General features: G+C 40.7%; 1 protein-coding gene across 1 annotated transcript in view; it reads right to left on the bottom strand.

The window, feature by feature from the left end:
* Nucleotides 1-19,642, bottom strand: part of UNC5D (unc-5 netrin receptor D) — a 694,878-nt gene that overhangs the window by 18,179 nt on the left and 657,057 nt on the right. Inside the window, exon 15 of the mRNA XM_044283128.1 lies at nucleotides 2,769-2,933. Within this exon, the coding sequence (XP_044139063.1) occupies nucleotides 2,769-2,933 (165 nt within the window). The remainder of the gene's footprint in view (nucleotides 1-2,768; nucleotides 2,934-19,642) is intronic.

Raw genomic sequence — 19,642 nt, 5'->3', positions numbered from 1 at the left:
ATTCTGGGATATAAAATGGTATCTAGGTAGCATTCACACTCCGTATGTACCAGTCCTTCGAGTCCTGGGATGCAACTGGCAGATGGGACTTTCCTCTAATGTGAAAGAAAATGACAGTTAATAATGCTGCTATCTTGACTGGAGACAGCTCACATCAATTTCAGGTCCTGTCTTCCTCTCTTGCCTTCTCTCTGGCTCATCCTTTAAATGCCACTTTGATGAATATGAATTTTGGTGAAGTTAAAATTTCAGATTCACTTCCCCTTATGACTGTGAATGCTACGTGGTATTTTTTTTTTAACATGCTGATACGTATTCTGCTAACAGAGGTGTAAATGCAGGTAACCAGGCAGAAATCAGGATTGACATGTCTCTTACTAAGTTCCAAGATCAGCAGAGTGTAAATCTGTGTGTCATTCATGTTTTTAGCTCCAACTTTATTAATTGTTTTATTCAGCTCTTTAAGAATACAGAATTGTATAGTTATTAGAAATGATCGAGCATGCTCGGCCGAACACCTGTTCGGTTCGAGCATCCCGATGCTCGCCACATGGCGGTACTTTTTCAATAGATGGTGTCCGATGCAGACAGTGAGATTAGCTGCACCACATCTCCAGTGTAAAGTGTGCGCATCCCAAAAATATCTGTGACATCTAGTGTCATTTTTCAATAGACGGTGTTTGCTGCGCACAGTGAGATTAGCTGCGCCAAATCTCCAATGTAAAGTGTGCGTATCCCCAAAATATCTGTGACATCCAGTGTACTTTTTCAATAAATGGTGTCTGCTGCGGACAATGAGATTAGCAGTGCCACATCTCCAGTGTAAACTGTGTGCATCCACAAAATATCTGTGACATCCAGTGCACTTTTTTAATAGACTGTGTACGATGAAGCCACTCACCCAATCTGGGAAGGTGGAAAGTCGAGCAAGGACAGCAGTACAGAGGGGGAGGGTTCTGCAGCACCCCAACAGGCTGGAAGAGGCAGTGGGGTGGCAAAAGAGAGAAGGCAGCCCACACCAAACAGGCCCACAACTGTTACACAGAGCACTCCCCTGTGGAAATCTCCCTTGCCAAGGGGCATGTATTCCGCAGTCTGGCACTTTTTTGAGGAAAGTGCAGACGACAATACAATTGTAATTTGCAACCTATGCCACACACAAATGACCTGTTGCGTGAACACTAGCAACCTCACCACCACCAGCATGATCCGCCACTTGGCATCAAAGCACTATAATAGGTGGACAGAATGCCTGGGTCCACAATCTGTGTCTGCGGGTCACACCACTGCCTCCTCTTCCCCTGTAATACGTGCTGGCCAATCCACTGTCCAAGATACAGGCCCAGATGCCGCCCGCCCTGCACCTGGACCTTCGCAAGCACTATTAGCGAACACATCCATTTCCGTGTCCCAGCGCAGTGTACAAATGTCATTACCCCAGGCATTTAAACGCAAATGCAAATACCCAGCCACCCACCCACAGGCCATAGCACTAAATGCGCAGCTTTCAAAATTACTGGCCCTGGAAATGTTGGCAGCCATCACGCGTTACGCAGTCCCCAGCCTCCACTATTTTTCAAATCTGTCCCGTAATATCACACATGTCCTGACCAACGCAGTTACTGGGAATGTCCACTTAACCACGGACACATGGAGAAGTGCATTCGGCCAGGGACACTACATTTCCCTGACGGCATACTGGGCGAATGTTGTGGAGGCCGGGAGCTAGTCGTACCCTGGGATGGCACAGGTGCTACCAACGCCAATGGATTGCGTGCCCTATGTCGATCAGGGTTTCCACCAGCAGCTATATTAGTGGCTCCAACACCCCTTCTCCTCCTATGCCTCCTCCTCCACTTGCACCTCCGAATTATCCACGTGCAGCACCAGTCAGTCGGTAGCTGGAAGCAGTGTAGCACTGCAGTGGGGAAGAAGCAACAGGCTGCGCTGAAGCTGATATGCTTAGGGGACAAAAAGCACTGGCTTTGGAGCTCGGCAACCTGACACATCCCATGCCTAGCCCACATCTTAAACTTAGTGGTTCAGCGGTTTCTCAAAGCCTACCCCAATTTGCCTGAGCTACTGGTGAAGGTGCACCATGTGCACATATCCGAAAGTCATCGACAGCTTTAGCCGGTCTGTCAACGCTGCAGCAGTGCTTGAAATTGACAGCTCACTGGCTGTTGTGCGATGTTTCACATGTTGGCCAGGCTTTTTGAGCAGCAGAGAGCAGTAGTGGAATACCAGCTGCAGCATAGTCGTCGCCTTTCCAGTCAGTTTCTGCTATTCACAAGCGAGGAGTGGGCATGGATGTCTGACCTCTGTGAGGTTTTATGAAACTAAAAAAACTATGAGGAATCAACACAGATGGTGAGCGGCGATAACTCCATTATCAATGTGACCATCCTACTTCTGTGTCTACTCGCTGCTTACAATTAAGGACAACACTTTGCATGTGGAAGAGGTGGAAATGGGGGAAGACATTACACATTAAACATGGTACTGCACTGGGGACCCCGGTGGCATGTATCTTCGCCAATCTTTTCCTGGCTTGGTTTGAAGACAAATGTGTCTATTCATTGGCATATCTGCACTATATACAACAGTTTTTACGTTACATAGGCATCTAACCAACAGTATATTGGAGCAAAGCATAGTGCACTTGTTATTGGGTTCTACAAAAAGTTGTCTTTTTTATTTAAGATGTTTTCTTTTCTTTTTTTTATGAAAGTAGCTTAGGTCACAATGCGGTAACCACTATGTCTTACCTCCAGAATTGATGTCTGTATCTGAAGAATCAGCTCATGGCCTTTGACCTGTCGGACGCAGATCTTACAGGACAGTTGGGTGGTGGCTGGGGTGTATCTCTCCAGGGAAAAGGCACAGTGCAGTGGCTGCTGGTTACTGCACCAGACACGAGAAAAAGGGACCTCCTGCAATAAAGAAAAGGATAATCAAATACAAGTAACAGCCACAGTTCTTGATAAACTTCAGCACCATGGACACTTCTGTACACGGGGCTCACCAGCATCAGCCTTTCATTTGCCCTGTCCGTTGTTCTGAAAACAGGAAACAGGGATGGACTATTTTTGAGTTGACTCTTATGGCCTCTAAAAGGAAACATTCTACATTTTCAGAGTTTGTCTACTCCCAGCAGTGAACAAGCAGGATCCCTTTATAAGAAACATCATAAGACCCCTTGTATAAAATACATTTAACCCTTCACTATTTAGAAGTTATGATAAATTATTTAGAGGGGTTGTGTCACAAAATATATTGTAAATTTTTCAAATCAGCACCTGGATCTGAATACTTTCAGTTGTTTGCATAAGCAGATAGCTGTGGTTCACCTTGATGAATAGTTGAATGCCTTAATAAAAAAAAAAAAAAAAAAAAAAACATACCATTCACCAAACCACAGTTTGTTCATACAGTTCTATAGACTGATTTTTTTTTTTTTTTAAAGCCCCATGGCTTTGAGAAAATGGCAATGCAAAGAAAACTTCGATTTTTTTCAACTTCTTTTTTTTTAAGTAATAAAACAAAATAAAAACGATACAAGTTTGGTGTTGCCGTAATGGTATTGATGCACAGAATAAGTGAATGATGTGATGTTAAAATCCACAAAACCTTGGCATAACACAGTTTTATTTTTTTAAATTCTACCCCGCAAAGAGTTTTTCTTCCTTTAAATGCCATTAAAAAATATAAGCCAAAATATGGCGCTGTGAACAGAAAAATAAAAAAGTTATGGCTATTGGAACTTGGGGAGGAAAAATGAAAAATGCAAAAATGAAAATAGGCCTGGTCTTTAAGGGGTTAATTATTGCAACATTTCACCATGACAGCAGATTTCACCATGCAAAGCTGTCTTTGCAAGGTTCCGCTCCCAAAAATTCTTCAAATAGTAAAGCGACCCTGAATAGAAAGTTTTGCTCACAAGGCACATATTTAAGACCAACATGTTTGCTCAGCTCCTATCGAAACACTTCTCAATACTTTCTAAGTAATTAGTGTGGAAAAAAATGCACGGCCCGTTTTCAAGATGTAAAATAAATAAGGTTTTGCTTGGCCAAATAATTTCTATTTCAACGGCTGGAAATCTCATTATAATAAGAATTAAAATAAAACAATTTCTAAAATACTCTAAGCACTCCTGCCTGCGCCATATCCCGTCCTCTCCTATTAGAGAGTATATCTTTCTCACAAGCGAATGGCTTTTCACAGCATAAAACAATGCTGATTACATTGGGAACATATCCTAATTACACTTCAACTGGCGTTCCATTTGTCGCTAATGCTCTCCACGTTATTATTACTATTTCTACACTTAACGTGAGATTAATACCTTGAGCGTTAGTTGACTAGTAAAGCATAATTATGTCTGCTTTTTACTGTTTATAGGTTCCTAATAAAGAGTCGGCTGCACATGGGTTCTCTCAGGGAAATTCAGCCATTTGCGATGTTATGAGCCACAACCAGCTTCATTTAGATTCTGGCACAAAGAAATATAAAGTGGTTACTCTCCTCAATGCTCGCCTGACTGCGGACTCTGCATTGTATGGGTTTTTAGTTAATTTCAACCATCATATACTATTTGACCACACCATAATCTAGTATTTACAAGTGATGAGTGGAGGAAGAAGTCTGGAAAAAGGACATGTTCGCAAGTGTCAACATCTAGTCAACTTTTATAACCATTTGTGAACATTTTGGGATCTGGGCCAAGCCTTTTCCATGGCATCTGTAGGTTCTAAAGGGGTAACCTCATGAAGATGGCAGCTTTACATATGTCTTGTTTGGAAATATAGATGTCATTGACAGGGGTTGCAGTGTTTTACCTTTAAGTTATCTGCTAATCTTAAGGGCTCACATACTTTTGCCAGTTATAGGCATGACATTGGATAATTTTCTCAATAAATAAAGGACAAAATCTAATATTTTCGACAGCTTTGTTTGATTTTCTTATCTCTTTTAAAACTTGTGTGAAAATCTGATTTAGTTTTAGGTCTAATGTATGCAGAAATATAGAAAATTCCGAAAGGTTCACAAACTTTCAAGCACCACTCTATACATATATAGATATAATATTAGGGTAACAGGACATAATTTACCATTTTGGATGCACATAAAAAAATAATAATAATACATTCAAGGCAAAACTAATGCACTGTTAAAGAGGACCTTTCACCACTCCCGATGTGTCTGTTTTAATAGCTTCATGCATTCCCCAATGTAATAACAATTCTGGAGCAATTATTCGTATGACTCTATGATGTGCTATTCCTTTATTATCTGCACTAGAAGTTATGAATGAATTGCTATTAGCCTTCAGTAAGGGTACAGAGGGGAGGTAACAAGTTTGGGGTGGGTACCTGCACAGTCTGAAAATGGCAGCACTGATTGTATACAGGTAAGTCTGTGCAGGTACAGCGCCCCCCCCCCCCCCCCAACTGGTTACCTTACCTATGTACCCTTACTGAAGGCTAATAGCAATTCATTCATTAATTCTAGTAGAAATAATAAAGGAATGGCACAACATGGAGCCATAAGAATAGATGTTCCAGAATTGTTATTACATGGGGAATGCATGAAGCTATTAGTGTTGTTAGCTAATACAAACCGGATTCCCAAAAAGTTGGGACACTATACAAATCGTGAATAAAAACTGAATGCAATGATGTGGAGGTGCATAATATCTCTAATATTTTATTCAGAATAGAACATAAATCACAGAACAAAAGTTTAAACTGAGAAAATGTACCATTTTAACCACCTCCCGACCGCTGTACGCACATATGCGTCCGGGAGGTGGTTGCTTTACTCCTCCTGGACGCATATACGCGTCATCTCGCGAGACGCGAGATTTCCTGTGAACGCGCGCGCACAGGCGCGCGCGCTCACAGGAACGGAAGGTAAGCGAGTGGATCTCCAGCCTGCCAGCAGCGATCGTTCGCTGGCAGGCTGGAGATCCGAATTTTTTAACCCCTAACAGGTATATTAGACGCTGTTTTCATAACAGCGTCTAATATACCTCCTACCTGGTCCTCTGGTGGTCCCTTTTGTTAGGATCAACCACCAGAGGACTCAGGTAGGTCAGTACAGTCCCACCAAACACCACACTACACTACACCCCCCCCCCCGTCACTTATTAACCCCTTATAAACCCCTGATCACCCCATATAAACTCCCTGATCACCCCCCTGTCATTGATCACCGCCCTGTCATTGATCACCCCCCTGTCAGGCTCCGTTCAGACGTCCGTATGATTTTTACGGATCCACGGATACATGGATCGGATCCGCAAAAAGCATACGGACGTCTGAATGGAGCCTTACAGGGGGGTGATCAATGACAGGCGGGTGATCACCCATATACACTCCCTGATCACCCCCTGTCATTGATCACCCCCCTGTCATTGATCACCCCCCCCTGTAAGGCTCCATTCAGACGTCCGCATGATTTTTACGGATCCGATCCATGTATCCATGGATCCGTAAAAATCATGCGGACGTCTGAATGGAGCCTTACAGGGGGGGTGATCAGTGACAGGGGGGTGATCACCCTGATCACCCCTGTCATTGATAACCCCCTTGTAAGGCTCCATTCAGACGTCCGCATGCGTTCTGTGGATCCGATCCATGTATCCATGGATCCGTAAAAAATCATGCGGATGTCTGAATGGAGCCTTACAGGGGGGGTGATCAGTGACATGGGGGTGATCACCCTGATTACCCTGATCACCCCCTGTCATTGAAAACCCCCCTGTAAGGCTCCATTCAGACGTCCGCATGCGTTCTGTGGATCCGATCCATGTATCCATGGATCCGTAAAAAATCATGCGGATGTCTGAATGGAGCCTTACAGGGGGGGTGATCAGTGACAGGGAGGTGATCACCCTGATTACCCTGATCACCCCCTGTCATTGATAACCCCCCTGTAAGGCTCCATTCAGACGTCCGCATGCGTTCTGTGGATCCGATCCATGTATCCATGGATCCGTAAAAAATCATGCGGATGTCTGAATGGAGCCTTACAGGGGGGGTGATCAGTGACAGGGGGGTGATCACCCTGATTACCCTGATCACCCCCTGTCATTGATAACCCCCCTGTAAGGCTCCATTCAGACGTCCGCATGCGTTCTGTGGATCCGATCCATGTATCCATGGATCCGTAAAAAATCATGCGGATGTCTGAATGGAGCCTTACAGGGGGGGTGATCAGTGACAGGGGGGTGATCACCCTGATTACCCTGATCACCCCCTGTCATTGATAACCCCCCTGTAAGGCTCCATTCAGACGTCCGCATGCGTTCTGTGGATCCGATCCATGTATCCATGGATCCGTAAAAAATCATGCGGATGTCTGAATGGAGCCTTACAGGGGGGGTGATCAGTGACAGGGGGGTGATCACCCTGATTACCCTGATCACCCCCTGTCATTGATAACCCCCCTGTAAGGCTCCATTCAGACGTCCGCATGCGTTCTGTGGATCCGATCCATGTATCCATGGATCCGTAAAAAATCATGCGGATGTCTGAATGGAGCCTTACCAGGGGGGTGATCAATGACAGGGGGGTGATCAATGACAGGGGGGTGATCCGGGAGTCTATATGGGTGATCACCCCCCCCTGTCATTGATCACCCCCCTGTCATTGATCACCCCCCCCCCCCCTGTAAGGCTCCATTCAGACATTTTTTTTGGCACAAGTTAGCGGAAATTTTTTGTTTGTTTTTGTTTTTGTTTTTTCTTACAAAGTCTCATATTCCACTAACTTGTGTCAAAAAATAAAATCTCACATGAACTCACCATACCCCTCACGGAATCCAAATGCGTAAACATTTTTAGACATTTATATTCCAGACTTCTTCTCACGCTTTAGGGCCCCTAAAAAGCCAGGGCAGTATAAATACCCCACATGTGACCCCATTTCGGAAAGAAGACACCCCAAGGTATTCCGTGAGGGGCATATTGAGTCCATGAAAGATTGAAATTTTTGTCCTAAGTTAGCGGAAAGTGAGACTTTGTGAGAAAAAAACAAAAAAAAATCAATATCCGCTAACTTATGCAAAAAAAATAAAATTCTAGGAACTCGCCATGCCCCTCATTGAATACCTTGGGGTGTCTTCTTTCCAAAGTGGGGTCACATGTGGGGTATTTATACTGCCCTGGCTTTTTAGGGGCCCGAAAGTGTGAGAAGAAGTCTGGGATCCAAATGTCTAAAAATGCCCTCCTAAAAGGAATTTGGGCACCTTTGCGCATCTAGGCTGCAAAAAAGTGTCACACATGTGGTATCGCCGTACTCAGGAGAAGTTGGGGAATGTGTTTTGGGGTGTCATTTTACATATACCCATGCTGGGTGAGAAAAATATCTTGGTCAAATGCCAACTTTGTATAAAAAAATGGGAAAAGTTGTCTTTTGCCAAGATATTTCTCTCACCCAGCATGGGTATATGTAAAATGACCCCCCAAAACACATTGCCCAACTTCTCCTGAGTACGGCGATACCAGATGTGTGACACTTTTTTGCAGCCAAGGTGGGCAAAGGGGCACCTTTCGGATTTCGCAGGCCATTTTTTACACATTTTGATTGCAAGGTACTTCTTACACATTTGGGCCCCTAAATTGCCAGGGCAGTATAACTACGCCACAAGTGACCCCATTTTGGAAAGAAGACACCCCCAAGGTATTCCGTGGGGGGCATGGCGAGTTCCTAGAATTTTTTTTTTTTTGTCACAATTTAGCGGAAAATTATGATTTTTCTTTTTTTTCTCTTTTTTCCTTACAAAGTCTCATATTCCACTAACTTGCGACAAAAAATAAAAAATTCTAGGAACTCGCCATGCCCCTCACGGAATACCTTGGGGTGTCTTCTTTCCAAAATGGGGTCACTTGTGGGGTAGTTATACTGCCCTGGCAATTTAGGGGCCCATATGTGTGAGAAGTACTTTGCAATCAAAATGTGTAAAAAATGCCCTGCAAAATCCGAAAGGTGCACTTTGGAATATGTGCCCCTTTGCCCACCTTGGCAGCAAAAAAGTGTGACACATCTGGTATCGCCGTACTCAGGAGAAGTTGGGCAATGTGTTTTGGGGTGTCATTTTACATATACCCATGCTGGGTGAGAAAAATATCTTGGTCAAATGCCAACTTTGTATAAAAAAATGGGAAAAGTTGTCTTTTGCCAAGATATTTCTCTCACCCAGCATGGGTATATGTAAAATGACACCCCAAATCACATTCCCCAACTTCTCCTGAGTACGGCGATACCAGATGTGTGACACTTTTTTGATGCCAAGGTGGGCAAAGGGGCACATATTCCAAAGTGCACCTTTCGGATTTCACCGGTCATTTTTTACACATTTTGATTGCAAAGTTCTTCTCACACATATGGGCCCCTAAATTGCCAGGGCAGTATAACTACCCCACAAGTGACCCCATTTTGGAAAGAAGACACCCCAAGGTATTCCGTGAGGGGCATGGCGAGTTCCTAGAATTTTTTATTTTTTGTCGCAAGTTAGTGGAATATGAGACTTTGTAAGGAAAAAAGAGAAAAAAAAAAAATCATCATTTTCCGCTAACTTGTGACAAAAAATAAAAAATTCTAGGAACTCGCCGTGCCCCTCACGGAATACCTTGGGGTGTCTTCTTTCCAAAATGGGGTCACTTGTGGCGTAGTTATACTGCCCTGGCAATTTAGGGGCCCAAATGTGTGAGAAGTACCTTGCAATCAAAATGTGTAAAGAATGGCCTGCAAAATCTGAAAGGTGCACTTTGGAATATGTGCCCCTTTGCCCACCTTGGCAGCAAAAAAGTGTCACACATCTGGTATCGCCGTACTCAGGAGAAGTTGGGGAATGTGTTTTGGGGTGTCATTTTACATATAACCATGCTGGGTGAGAGAAATATCTTGGCAAAAGACAACTTTTCCCATTTTTTTATACAAAGTTGGCATTTGACCAAGATATTTTTCTCACCCAGCATGGGTATATGTAAAATGACACCCCAAAACACATTCCCCAACTTCTCCTGAGTACGGTGATACCAGATGTGTGACACTTTTTTGCTGCCAAGGTGGGCAAAGGGGCGCATATTCCAAAGTGCACCTTTCGGACTTCACAGGCCATTTTTTACACATTTTGATTGCAAAGTTCTTCTCACACATTTGGGCCCCTAAATTGCCAGGGCAGTATAACTACGCCACAAGTGACCCCATTTTGGAAAGAAGACACCCCAAGGTATTCTGTGAGGGGCATGGTGAGTTCCTAGAATTTTTTATTTTTTGTCGCAAGTTAGTGGAATATGAGACTTTGTAAGAAAAAAAATAAAATAAAAAATCATCATCATTTTCCGCTAACTTGTGACAAAAAATAAAAAGTTCTATGAACTCACTATGCCCATCAGCGAATACCTTAGTGTGTCTACTTTCCGAAATGGGGTCATTTGTGGGGTTTTTCTACTGTTTGGGCATTGTAGAACCTCAGGAAACATGACAGGTGCTCAGAAAGTCAGAGCTGTTTCAAAAAGCGGAAATTCACATTTTTGTACCATAGTTTGTAAATGCTATAACTTTTACCCAAACCATTTTTTTTTTTTGCCCAAACATTTTTTATTTATCAAAGACATGTAGAACAATAAATTTGGCGAAAAATTTATATATGGATGTCGTTTTTTTTGCAAAATTTTACAGCTGAAAGTGAAAAATGTCATTTTTTTGCAAAAAAATCGTTACATTTTGATTAATAACAAAAAAAGTAAAAATGCCAGCAGCAATGAAATACCACCAAATGAAAGCTCTATTAGTGAGAAGAAAAGGAGGTAAAATTCATTTGGGTGGTAAGTTGCATGACCGAGCGATAAACGGTGAAAGGAGTGTAGTGCCGAAGTGTAAAAAGTGGCCTGGTCATGAAGGGGGTTTCACCTAGCGGGGCTGAAGTGGTTAAGGGAAAAATATGTTGAATCAGAATTTCATGGTGTCAACAAATCCCCCAAAAGTTGGGACAAGGCCATTTTCACCACTGTGTGGCATCTCCCCTTCTTCTTACAACACTCAACAGACGTCTGGGGACCGAGGAGACCAGTTTCTCAAGTTTAGAAATAGGAATGCTCTCCCATTCTTGTCTAATACAGGCCTCTAACTGTTCAATCGTCTTGGGCCTTCTTTGTTGCACCTTCCTCTTTATGATGCGCCAAATGTTCTCTATAGGTCAAAGATCTGGACTGCAGACTGGCCATGTCAGTACCCGGATCCTTCTCCTACGCAGCCATGATGTTGTGATTGATGCAGAATGTGGTCTGGCATTATCTTGTTGAAAAATGCAGGGTCTTCCCTGAAAGAGATGACGTCTTGATGGGAGCATATGTTGTTCTAGAACCTGAATATATTTTTCTGCATTGATAGTGCCTTTCCAGACATGCGAGCTGCCCATGCCACACACACTCATGCAACCCCATACCATCAGAGAGGCAGGCTTCTGAACTGAGCCTTGATAACAACTTGGGTTGTCCTTGTCCTCTTTGGTCCGGATGACATGGCGTCCCAGATTTCCAAAAAGAACTTCGAATCGTGAACTTCGAATCGTCTGACCACAGAACAGTCTTCCATTTTGCCACACTCCATTTTAAATGATCCCTGGCCCAGTGAAAACGCATGAGCTTGTGGTTCTTGCTTAGAAATGGCTTCTTCTCTGCACTGTAGATTTTCAGCTGGCAACGGCGGATGGCACGGTGGATTGTGTTCACTGACAATGGTTTCTGGAAGTATTCCTGAACCCATTCTGTGATTTCCTTTACAGTAGCATTCCTGTTTGTGGTGCAGTGTTGTTTAAGGGCCCGGAGATTACGGGCATCCAGTATGGTTTTACGGCCTTGACCCTTACGCACAGAGATTGTTCCAGATTCTCAGAATCTTCGGATGATGTTATGCACAGTTGATGATGATTGTGGGAATTGGTGATCCTCTACCCATCTTGGCTTCTGAGAGACACTGCCACTCTGAGAAGCTCTTTTTATACCTAATCATGTTGCCAATTGACCTAATTAGTGTTAATTGGTCTTCCAGCTCTTCGTTATGCTCAAATTTACTTTTTCCAGCCTCTTATTGCTACTTGTCCCAACTTTTTTGGGATTTGTTGACACCGTGAAAATTTGAATGAACGTATTTTTCCTTTAAAATTATACATTTACTCGGATTAAACGTTTGATCTGTCATCTACGTTCTATTACAAATAAAATATTGACATTTGCCATCTCCACATCATTGCATTCAGTTTTTATTCACAATTTGTTTAGTGTCCCAACTTTTTGGGAATCCGGTTTGTATTCTAATTGTGAATATCGGCACTTTGAGAATTTTCGAAGATGTAGAATATAGTGCTATATCGTAATCGCAAATATTTTAGATTCAGTAACTTCCCTTCTTGCTTGTGGGCCAATGAGAAGGCGGCAATATCTTTATCAGAGCTTAACAACATCCCTAGCAACCAATAGGAAAGTTGCCTACCCTTTACTATATAAGAATCTCCCCAGCAGCCAATGACTGGAGATCACGAATTCTAGAATTTGCTAATTTATTGCAAATATTCTGAGAAACATTTGCTAAATATTGTGAAAACGAATATTGCCTATGCCGCTCAACACTAGAAGTTATTAAAACAGGCATGTCAGGAGTGGTAAAAGGTCCTCTTTAAGGCTGAGTTCAAAATCCAGTTATTTGATCAGTTATTTTCAACAGTTATTGTGATCCAAAACTAGTAGTGAAGCCTACTTAGAGATCAGCTATAATGGAAAGATATTCACCGGTTCTGTGTTTTTGACCCACACTTAGTTTTGGTTCCAACTGAAGTGTATTTTGACATCTCAGTCTGTCCGCTCCGGCAGGCTGTTCCGACATAGACTAGCCTGTCAACAAAGTTCTCCGGATCCGGCATTGCTAGAAACTACCGCCTGCCTATAGGACCCCATTGACTATAATGGGATCCGGCAGAGATCTGGCACCTACCTGGCAAATATGCCGGGAATCGGACAGAAAAAAAACACTGCACACAACAGTTTTCGGTCACATTCTAAGTGGGAACAGCCTGTCAGAGAGGACGGACAGAGATGTTAAAATAATCTAAAACTCTCAGATATTTAGCACTTCTGGTTTTATTAATCTTGATAAGTAACAGAAATAATACAAATATGTACTAAATTGGAATCAACAATATAAGACATTAATATAGCACTATATTGAAGGAGCAACCCAAATGATATATTTCCTTTCCTAATCCACTAAATAGTAATATCTCAACAGTAAGACAGTGATTATTCATATTGCACTGGCAATGCTATGCTATCCTAAGTTGCTCTAGGCAGGGCGCACTTAGATAACTGCTGCTTCAGTGAATTTGACCCACGGAGATAGAAGATTCCTGTAAAGTACTTGATTTGACACCTGCTCTCATTTACATGGTGAATAGCACAGAAGGGATCCGTAACCTACCCACAGCTACCTATAATTATTGAGCAGGTTAGAACGCCTTAAGCTCGTTCCAGACCACTGCATCAATCTAATAAAGGGCAATGCATTATTACATCTGAGACAAATTTATAAATGATTGTTTCAACTACAACATCCTAGAGGTGATTGCACAAGACAGATTTTTTTTTTAAAAGTAACATATCAACATATCTGTGTTATAGCTATAGAACATTTTATCCAGACTTCCAACTCTCAGGAATAATTAGAAATAGTATTGCAGAGAAATGATATATTCTTGTATGATTTAAAAAAGCCTGGTATGATGTTATGTTCTCTACAGGATGGCCTGATGTGTCCTCCCCTTTCCAACAAATGTAGGAGAAATTGGCCCCATTATAGCCCCTTCTCAGTTCATCTTGTCTTATTTGCTAACACAGTGGACATGAATAGAAGAATCCTTAAGAGCCTCTTCTCATGGGCAACAAAGCTGCTCCAATATCTACCTCTATGCATGTAGGTCCTTGCATGAGAAATCTCTAGTTTCACATCTGCGGCAAAGAGAAGCAGAGAACAGCCTGCCAGAGTTCTATAGATCTACATGCCTGATACTACTGCCTTACCCCGGACCCAATTGACAATAATAGGGTTTGTGTTGTGCTTTTTCATACGTTTAATTAGCTATATCTACTTATTTTAGTTATAATGGGTATTCATTGCCTTTAAGAGCAATGTTGATTTACATTCACTATTTTGTATTTTCATGTAGGCCTAAATAAGTCCATGGGAAGATTACTGTGCCGTTCAAAAAGCTAGTGTTATTGTAACAATATATTATACATTTAGACAGTTAGAGGATACATGGCACCTGCAGATTTAGAGGCTTTATTGTATTTGTAATCTGGACATGAATTCCACAGTGTGAGAATTGTCTAGATGTTCCTCAAAGCATACATTCATGTATCAAAGTTTGTCCCTCGGCTCTAAGACAAGGCCTCCAGATGTCAGAGGTGTGTAGTATTAAAAATATCAGGCATGTATGAGTTAACCCTTAATGGTATGATTATTATTGCTTATACAACAGTGCCAACTAGATATGAGCAGTTAGTACTACACCAGTAGCAAAAGTGCATTCTGGGTAGTATTATGACTTCACGCTCCTTATCAATGCACACACCCATCCAACAATGATTGGAAAGTTCCAAACTAGAAGGGTGTGTTCATCTGATAAGTTTTGGGTTAAGAATCCAGATACCAAAAAGAAAAAAAAAAAGGGACAGAAAGAAAAACAAAAACAAAGAAAGAAAGGGAGATCTCTGGAGAAGCATTTGGATTATTGGAAAAACTCTGGAGAGCTGACTGCCCCAAGACTCTGCACATCACTTGACCCTTGGGTAATGCACATAATCGATTTATTTTATATCTCTCACAATTTTAAAGCCGGATTGCATAATATTTTGTGTTGGTTGAGTAGTGTTTTGTTAGCACCATATAGTGGTGAATTCTGAGTACTGCATATCATTGTATATTATTGAAATTTACGTTGATAAATTTTTGATTTTATTTTAAACTATTGTATAATAAACCATTAATATTTTTGCATAGATGCTTGTACCCTATTTTACTAATTGCACAAAATAATCAGGTTCTCGATTGAACTCTTTTTTAAGATGTTTATGTCCATCTCGTGGATCAATATCATTTGCATAATTTTTCTTTTGATCCGTTAATTTTTTATGTATATATATCTATATCTATATATATCTTTATCTATATATATATATATATATATATATATATATATCATTTGCTTTATATACCCGACATTTGGCAGAGATCAAGACGCTACTCGGCAAATATGTAGAGAACCACATGGACAAAAAACGTTGCATACAGCGTTTTTTTGTCTCGCTGATTTCTGGCAATGTATGTCAGACCATGTGAGAGTAGCCTTATTCAATAGAAACTCTAACTGAAATATCTAAATTACAATGATCAGAGACAAGATAAAAAGATTAGTGTTAGATAATTGAAACTGTAGATATTTAAAGTGTACCTGTAGTTTAAAAAAATATGTTTTGATATGTCCTAGTGATATATCAAAGGTTTTGATTGGTGGGGGTCTGATCGGTTAAGCCTCTGCCAATCGCTGAGACAAGCTGATAGAAGCAATCACATACAGCACTGTGTCTTCTCGCTGCAGGAGGTAGGAGATACAGTAGACTTGAGACAGGGTCATACACTTTCTATTGAGGCCATCTTAAGCAACAAGGAGAGAGAACTTGGAGTGAACTCGGTGGGTGCTTATTTATGCTTATTATAGTTATCATGGGGGTCTCAGCACTTGAACCCTATGGATCAAAACTAGCGAAGCATTTGAAGGATTTAAGGTTTAGGAAAATTTCTATTTACAATGAATCCAAATGTCCTCTCCCTTCGTGGTAAAGAATCTGTTTTTCCTGGTGGCTGCATGTGTTACAAAGTTCAGCCAGCCAATCCCCAGATAGCTATCCCCTGTGATGTCACAGCCCTATAAAAATCTCATCCAAAGTGGTCTCCACCAATGTCCTGTGAGCTGAGCATAGGGAGAGACGTGGCAAGTGATCAAGCGCTAGGGACAGTGTTGCTGAAAATGATTAATAGAAGAATGTTGGAGATAGAGACTGCAGGGAGACTGCAGAGAGAGTGCAGGGAGACTTATGATGCATTGATTTTATTTATTTATTCCTACATTTACTTATTCCTACATCAGCAGCAAATGTAATTCAATACCAATGAGATGGAAGCCTTTATTATTCTGGTGCCAGTGTGCTAGCCAATACCATCCAGTCTGCATCCCTTAGGAGGGGCCAGGTCTTAATGATGACTATATTTTGCTTGCTTTACTTCTTCCAAATCATCCTTCAAAGTCTTAGAAAAGTCATCAAGATGCAGAGAGAGGATAAACTGAATGTTCCTGTGACATATTCTCATCAATATTAAATGATGTAGAAAAGGAGGAAAAGCAGATGGGAAGAAGGGCTCCCACCTATAGGGCAGGAGAGAACTGGGGTTGGAGAGATGGGTATGCCAGAGCTGATTAATGTTCAGTGTTTAGTATCAAACCTGCAGGTGATTGCACGCAAGAACAGAAATAATATGCATATTGTGCCCCCACCTAACTAGCCAAACTCCATACCAGCAGCAGCCCCTGTCTAAAGCTGCTGCACGGCCATGAACAATGAAGAAAGACAGTGCAATCTTTATTATTAAATAAAAGGCAGCTGCGGGTTAATTGGCCACACAGTTTTTCACCGCAGCATAGCCGCAACCCGTCCGCAGCACAACCTGTGCATACCTGATTTATGACAAATTAATTCAGCAAATTCAGCAAATTTTTCAAAACTTTGCTCATCTGTAATTAAAACCTTTGATATGCAGCTATGACTTAAACAAATAAATAAAAATTATATAGGAACACTCTTCAGGCATAACAAGGAATATTTGGACACTTATTTTAAATAGTTTTTTTTATCTTAGAAACCCATGCTATATTTATAAAATATGCCCTAAATGTGTTCCACCTATGAGACCTGCATCTGTCTCCAGAATGGAGGGTACTTTGACTCCTATATTGGTGATGCCACTGCATCTAGGCAAATGTTGACTGAAAGGTGGCCGAGCATGTGTTTGAAATTTATTGGCTCCAAAAGTAGTGAATGGAAAAAGTTACTTATAAGGGCAGCCACAACTCTGTTTAGTCCCACATAAGGGGAAACTGGGGTTGAAGAACACAGTTCTATAGCTAGGCACATGCCTCAACGGTGGGAACCACAACTATTACATTTTTATAGCATATCATGTGGAAAATATAAAAGAATATAAAAGCAGATGTCTCAAGAAACTAACACATGATCCGAAGATGTAAGTTACTGAATTGATTCATACCTGGATTCTGGATTAGAACCATTTGATGATGGCAGAATCTTTTGAAATGTTAAGCAGCCTTTGATCATGTGTTTAGTGAAGAGAATGTCTTCAAGTAGAATAAAAAGACACCACAAGCTAATTAAATGTATAATGGCACATAAAACATATGTCCCTGTTAAGGCCAAAAATGAAAAGTTTTCCGTTTTTGTATAAAGGTATACTTTGATTTCATTCTCTATTTCAAACTTTCAATTCCCATTAATTTACTTAAATTGAGGCCATCTACAGATGTAGCATGTGTCAAATTATCATTTCAGGCTGGCACATTAAGTAGTCTGTCTGCTTCAGAAAAGTCCTTTTTAAATGCTTTAGTATAGCAAACATAGGTTGGATCCTCGATAGTCAGCCCAATAAAAAGGTACATAGAGCCCCGAGCCACATCCAGTTCAAATGAAAGTACTAAACCTAGGCAGCCTTGGAATATGATATTTAGCTTCCTGGCTAGATAGTCTCTGACTGTGGGGTTAGGTATGGTAATGCAGTTAAAAAAAATACTTTTAGACATCCTGAACCCCACATGTATGTTCTCGGAACTTGGAAAGAAATTATACTTAAGAGTTGTCTAACATTAGAAAACAATGTACAATTTTTTCACACATATTCCACTCTTGTCCAAAGATTGTTTTTGGTATCAAGACTCAGCTTTATGTTAATGGTGCTTAGCAGAAAAATTAGATACAATTCATGGACAAGAGAGGCACTGTTTCCGGATTTTTTTCTATTCTGATAAAAAATATATAATATATATAATATATTCACACAAGTTAACTGAAGATAATTCTGTCCTTTAAGAACTTTAAGATGTGAAAATCATCCTCTGGATCATATGCTGGCCTAAATGTTATTTGTATTTTATTCGTAAATTAAGATTAAAAGATTTTAAAATGTATATGTAAATGTAATTATATCTAGATGCAACCAAGGCAACCACTTTATGACTAATCTCTTGGTCCTAATTGAACATAAGCATGTTCTAAAGAAAAGCATAACATAGGATGCCAATGAAAAAAAATCTAACTACAGTGGTTTTAATAATTTGGTGCTTCTAAAAGAGTTATTCTAATAGGCTATTTCTCACTGGCTGGCCCGCAAAATAATAGCAGGTAGTGGAACTAAGCTACTGAGCATGTATAACCACCAGCAATGGACAATTTAAGTGGACGTTCATAGAGGGAATCAAATAAACATGCAATATCTGTACATTAGAGCAGGGGTCAGCAACCTTTCACACGCATTTGAGAAAGTAAAACTCCCAGCAAGCTCTATTCACATCTATAGGTTTTCTGAGTTCAGTCAAGCAAAAAAATGCCATAACAAATAATGTCACCATATTGCCCACAACAATTAATTGAATCACTTAAAAATTAGTGTGCAAAAATGTCTTTGTTTTTGTAATGGGTGAGAAAAAGTAAAATTATTCCTTAGCTGGTATCAAGAGTTGGATGAAATTAACATGAAACGTGTTCTGGATTTGCAGAAGTCGAGAAATATTGGCAAAGAGTAGGCTTTTAGAGAAACATTAGACATTATTAATTTTCACTAATATTCCTTGCAATTTCAATTTTCAACTACAGGTCTGTCTGTTGAGTTCTACACTGTAGTGAGACGACCTGAGACAAATGGTTCAATGCTTCTTATTCCACCAATAGATGTTGCTCTATGAACACCAAATGATGACAAAATTCTGCATACATTTATTATGGTGGAAAAGTGTATTTCTAAAGTTCTCCCACAGTGAAACAGGACAATAAAGGCAGAAAACACCACATTATGAAGGTGTTTCTGATGTTCCGCACTTTTAATAGTTTATATAACATGTAAAAGAATGTCAATGTTTCAAAAGAATAACAGAAAATGATCACTTATCGTAAAAGGTAAAAAAAAAAAAAAAAAATATTTGAAAAAACGACTCTCCACTGAGCCAGTAATACAGGGTGATTGATGCTTTTGTGAAGTAAGTGAGACTTCTCAAGCCTAAAGTATAAAATAAGTATGTTCTAAAATAGTGATACCTTTTTATTGAGCTGACTATCGAGGTCTGACATAGGCTTCCAGGAATTAAACCCTCAAGGCCTCAGCTGAGCTACTTCAGAAATTTGTTCTCTTTAAAGATTAACTGAAATAGAGAAGCTTTACAGTTCTCTTTCTGGCCACACCAAGATAAAGTCTAAATGTTAACCCCTTGGTGAGGACTTGACTTTTTGAAGCTTGTA

This window comes from Bufo gargarizans, chromosome 2 (genome assembly GCF_014858855.1).
Source record: "Bufo gargarizans isolate SCDJY-AF-19 chromosome 2, ASM1485885v1, whole genome shotgun sequence".
Classification (NCBI taxonomy): Eukaryota; Metazoa; Chordata; class Amphibia; order Anura; family Bufonidae; genus Bufo; species Bufo gargarizans.
Note: the sequence above shows the minus strand (reverse complement) of the source record. Positions and strands in the feature narration are given on the sequence as shown.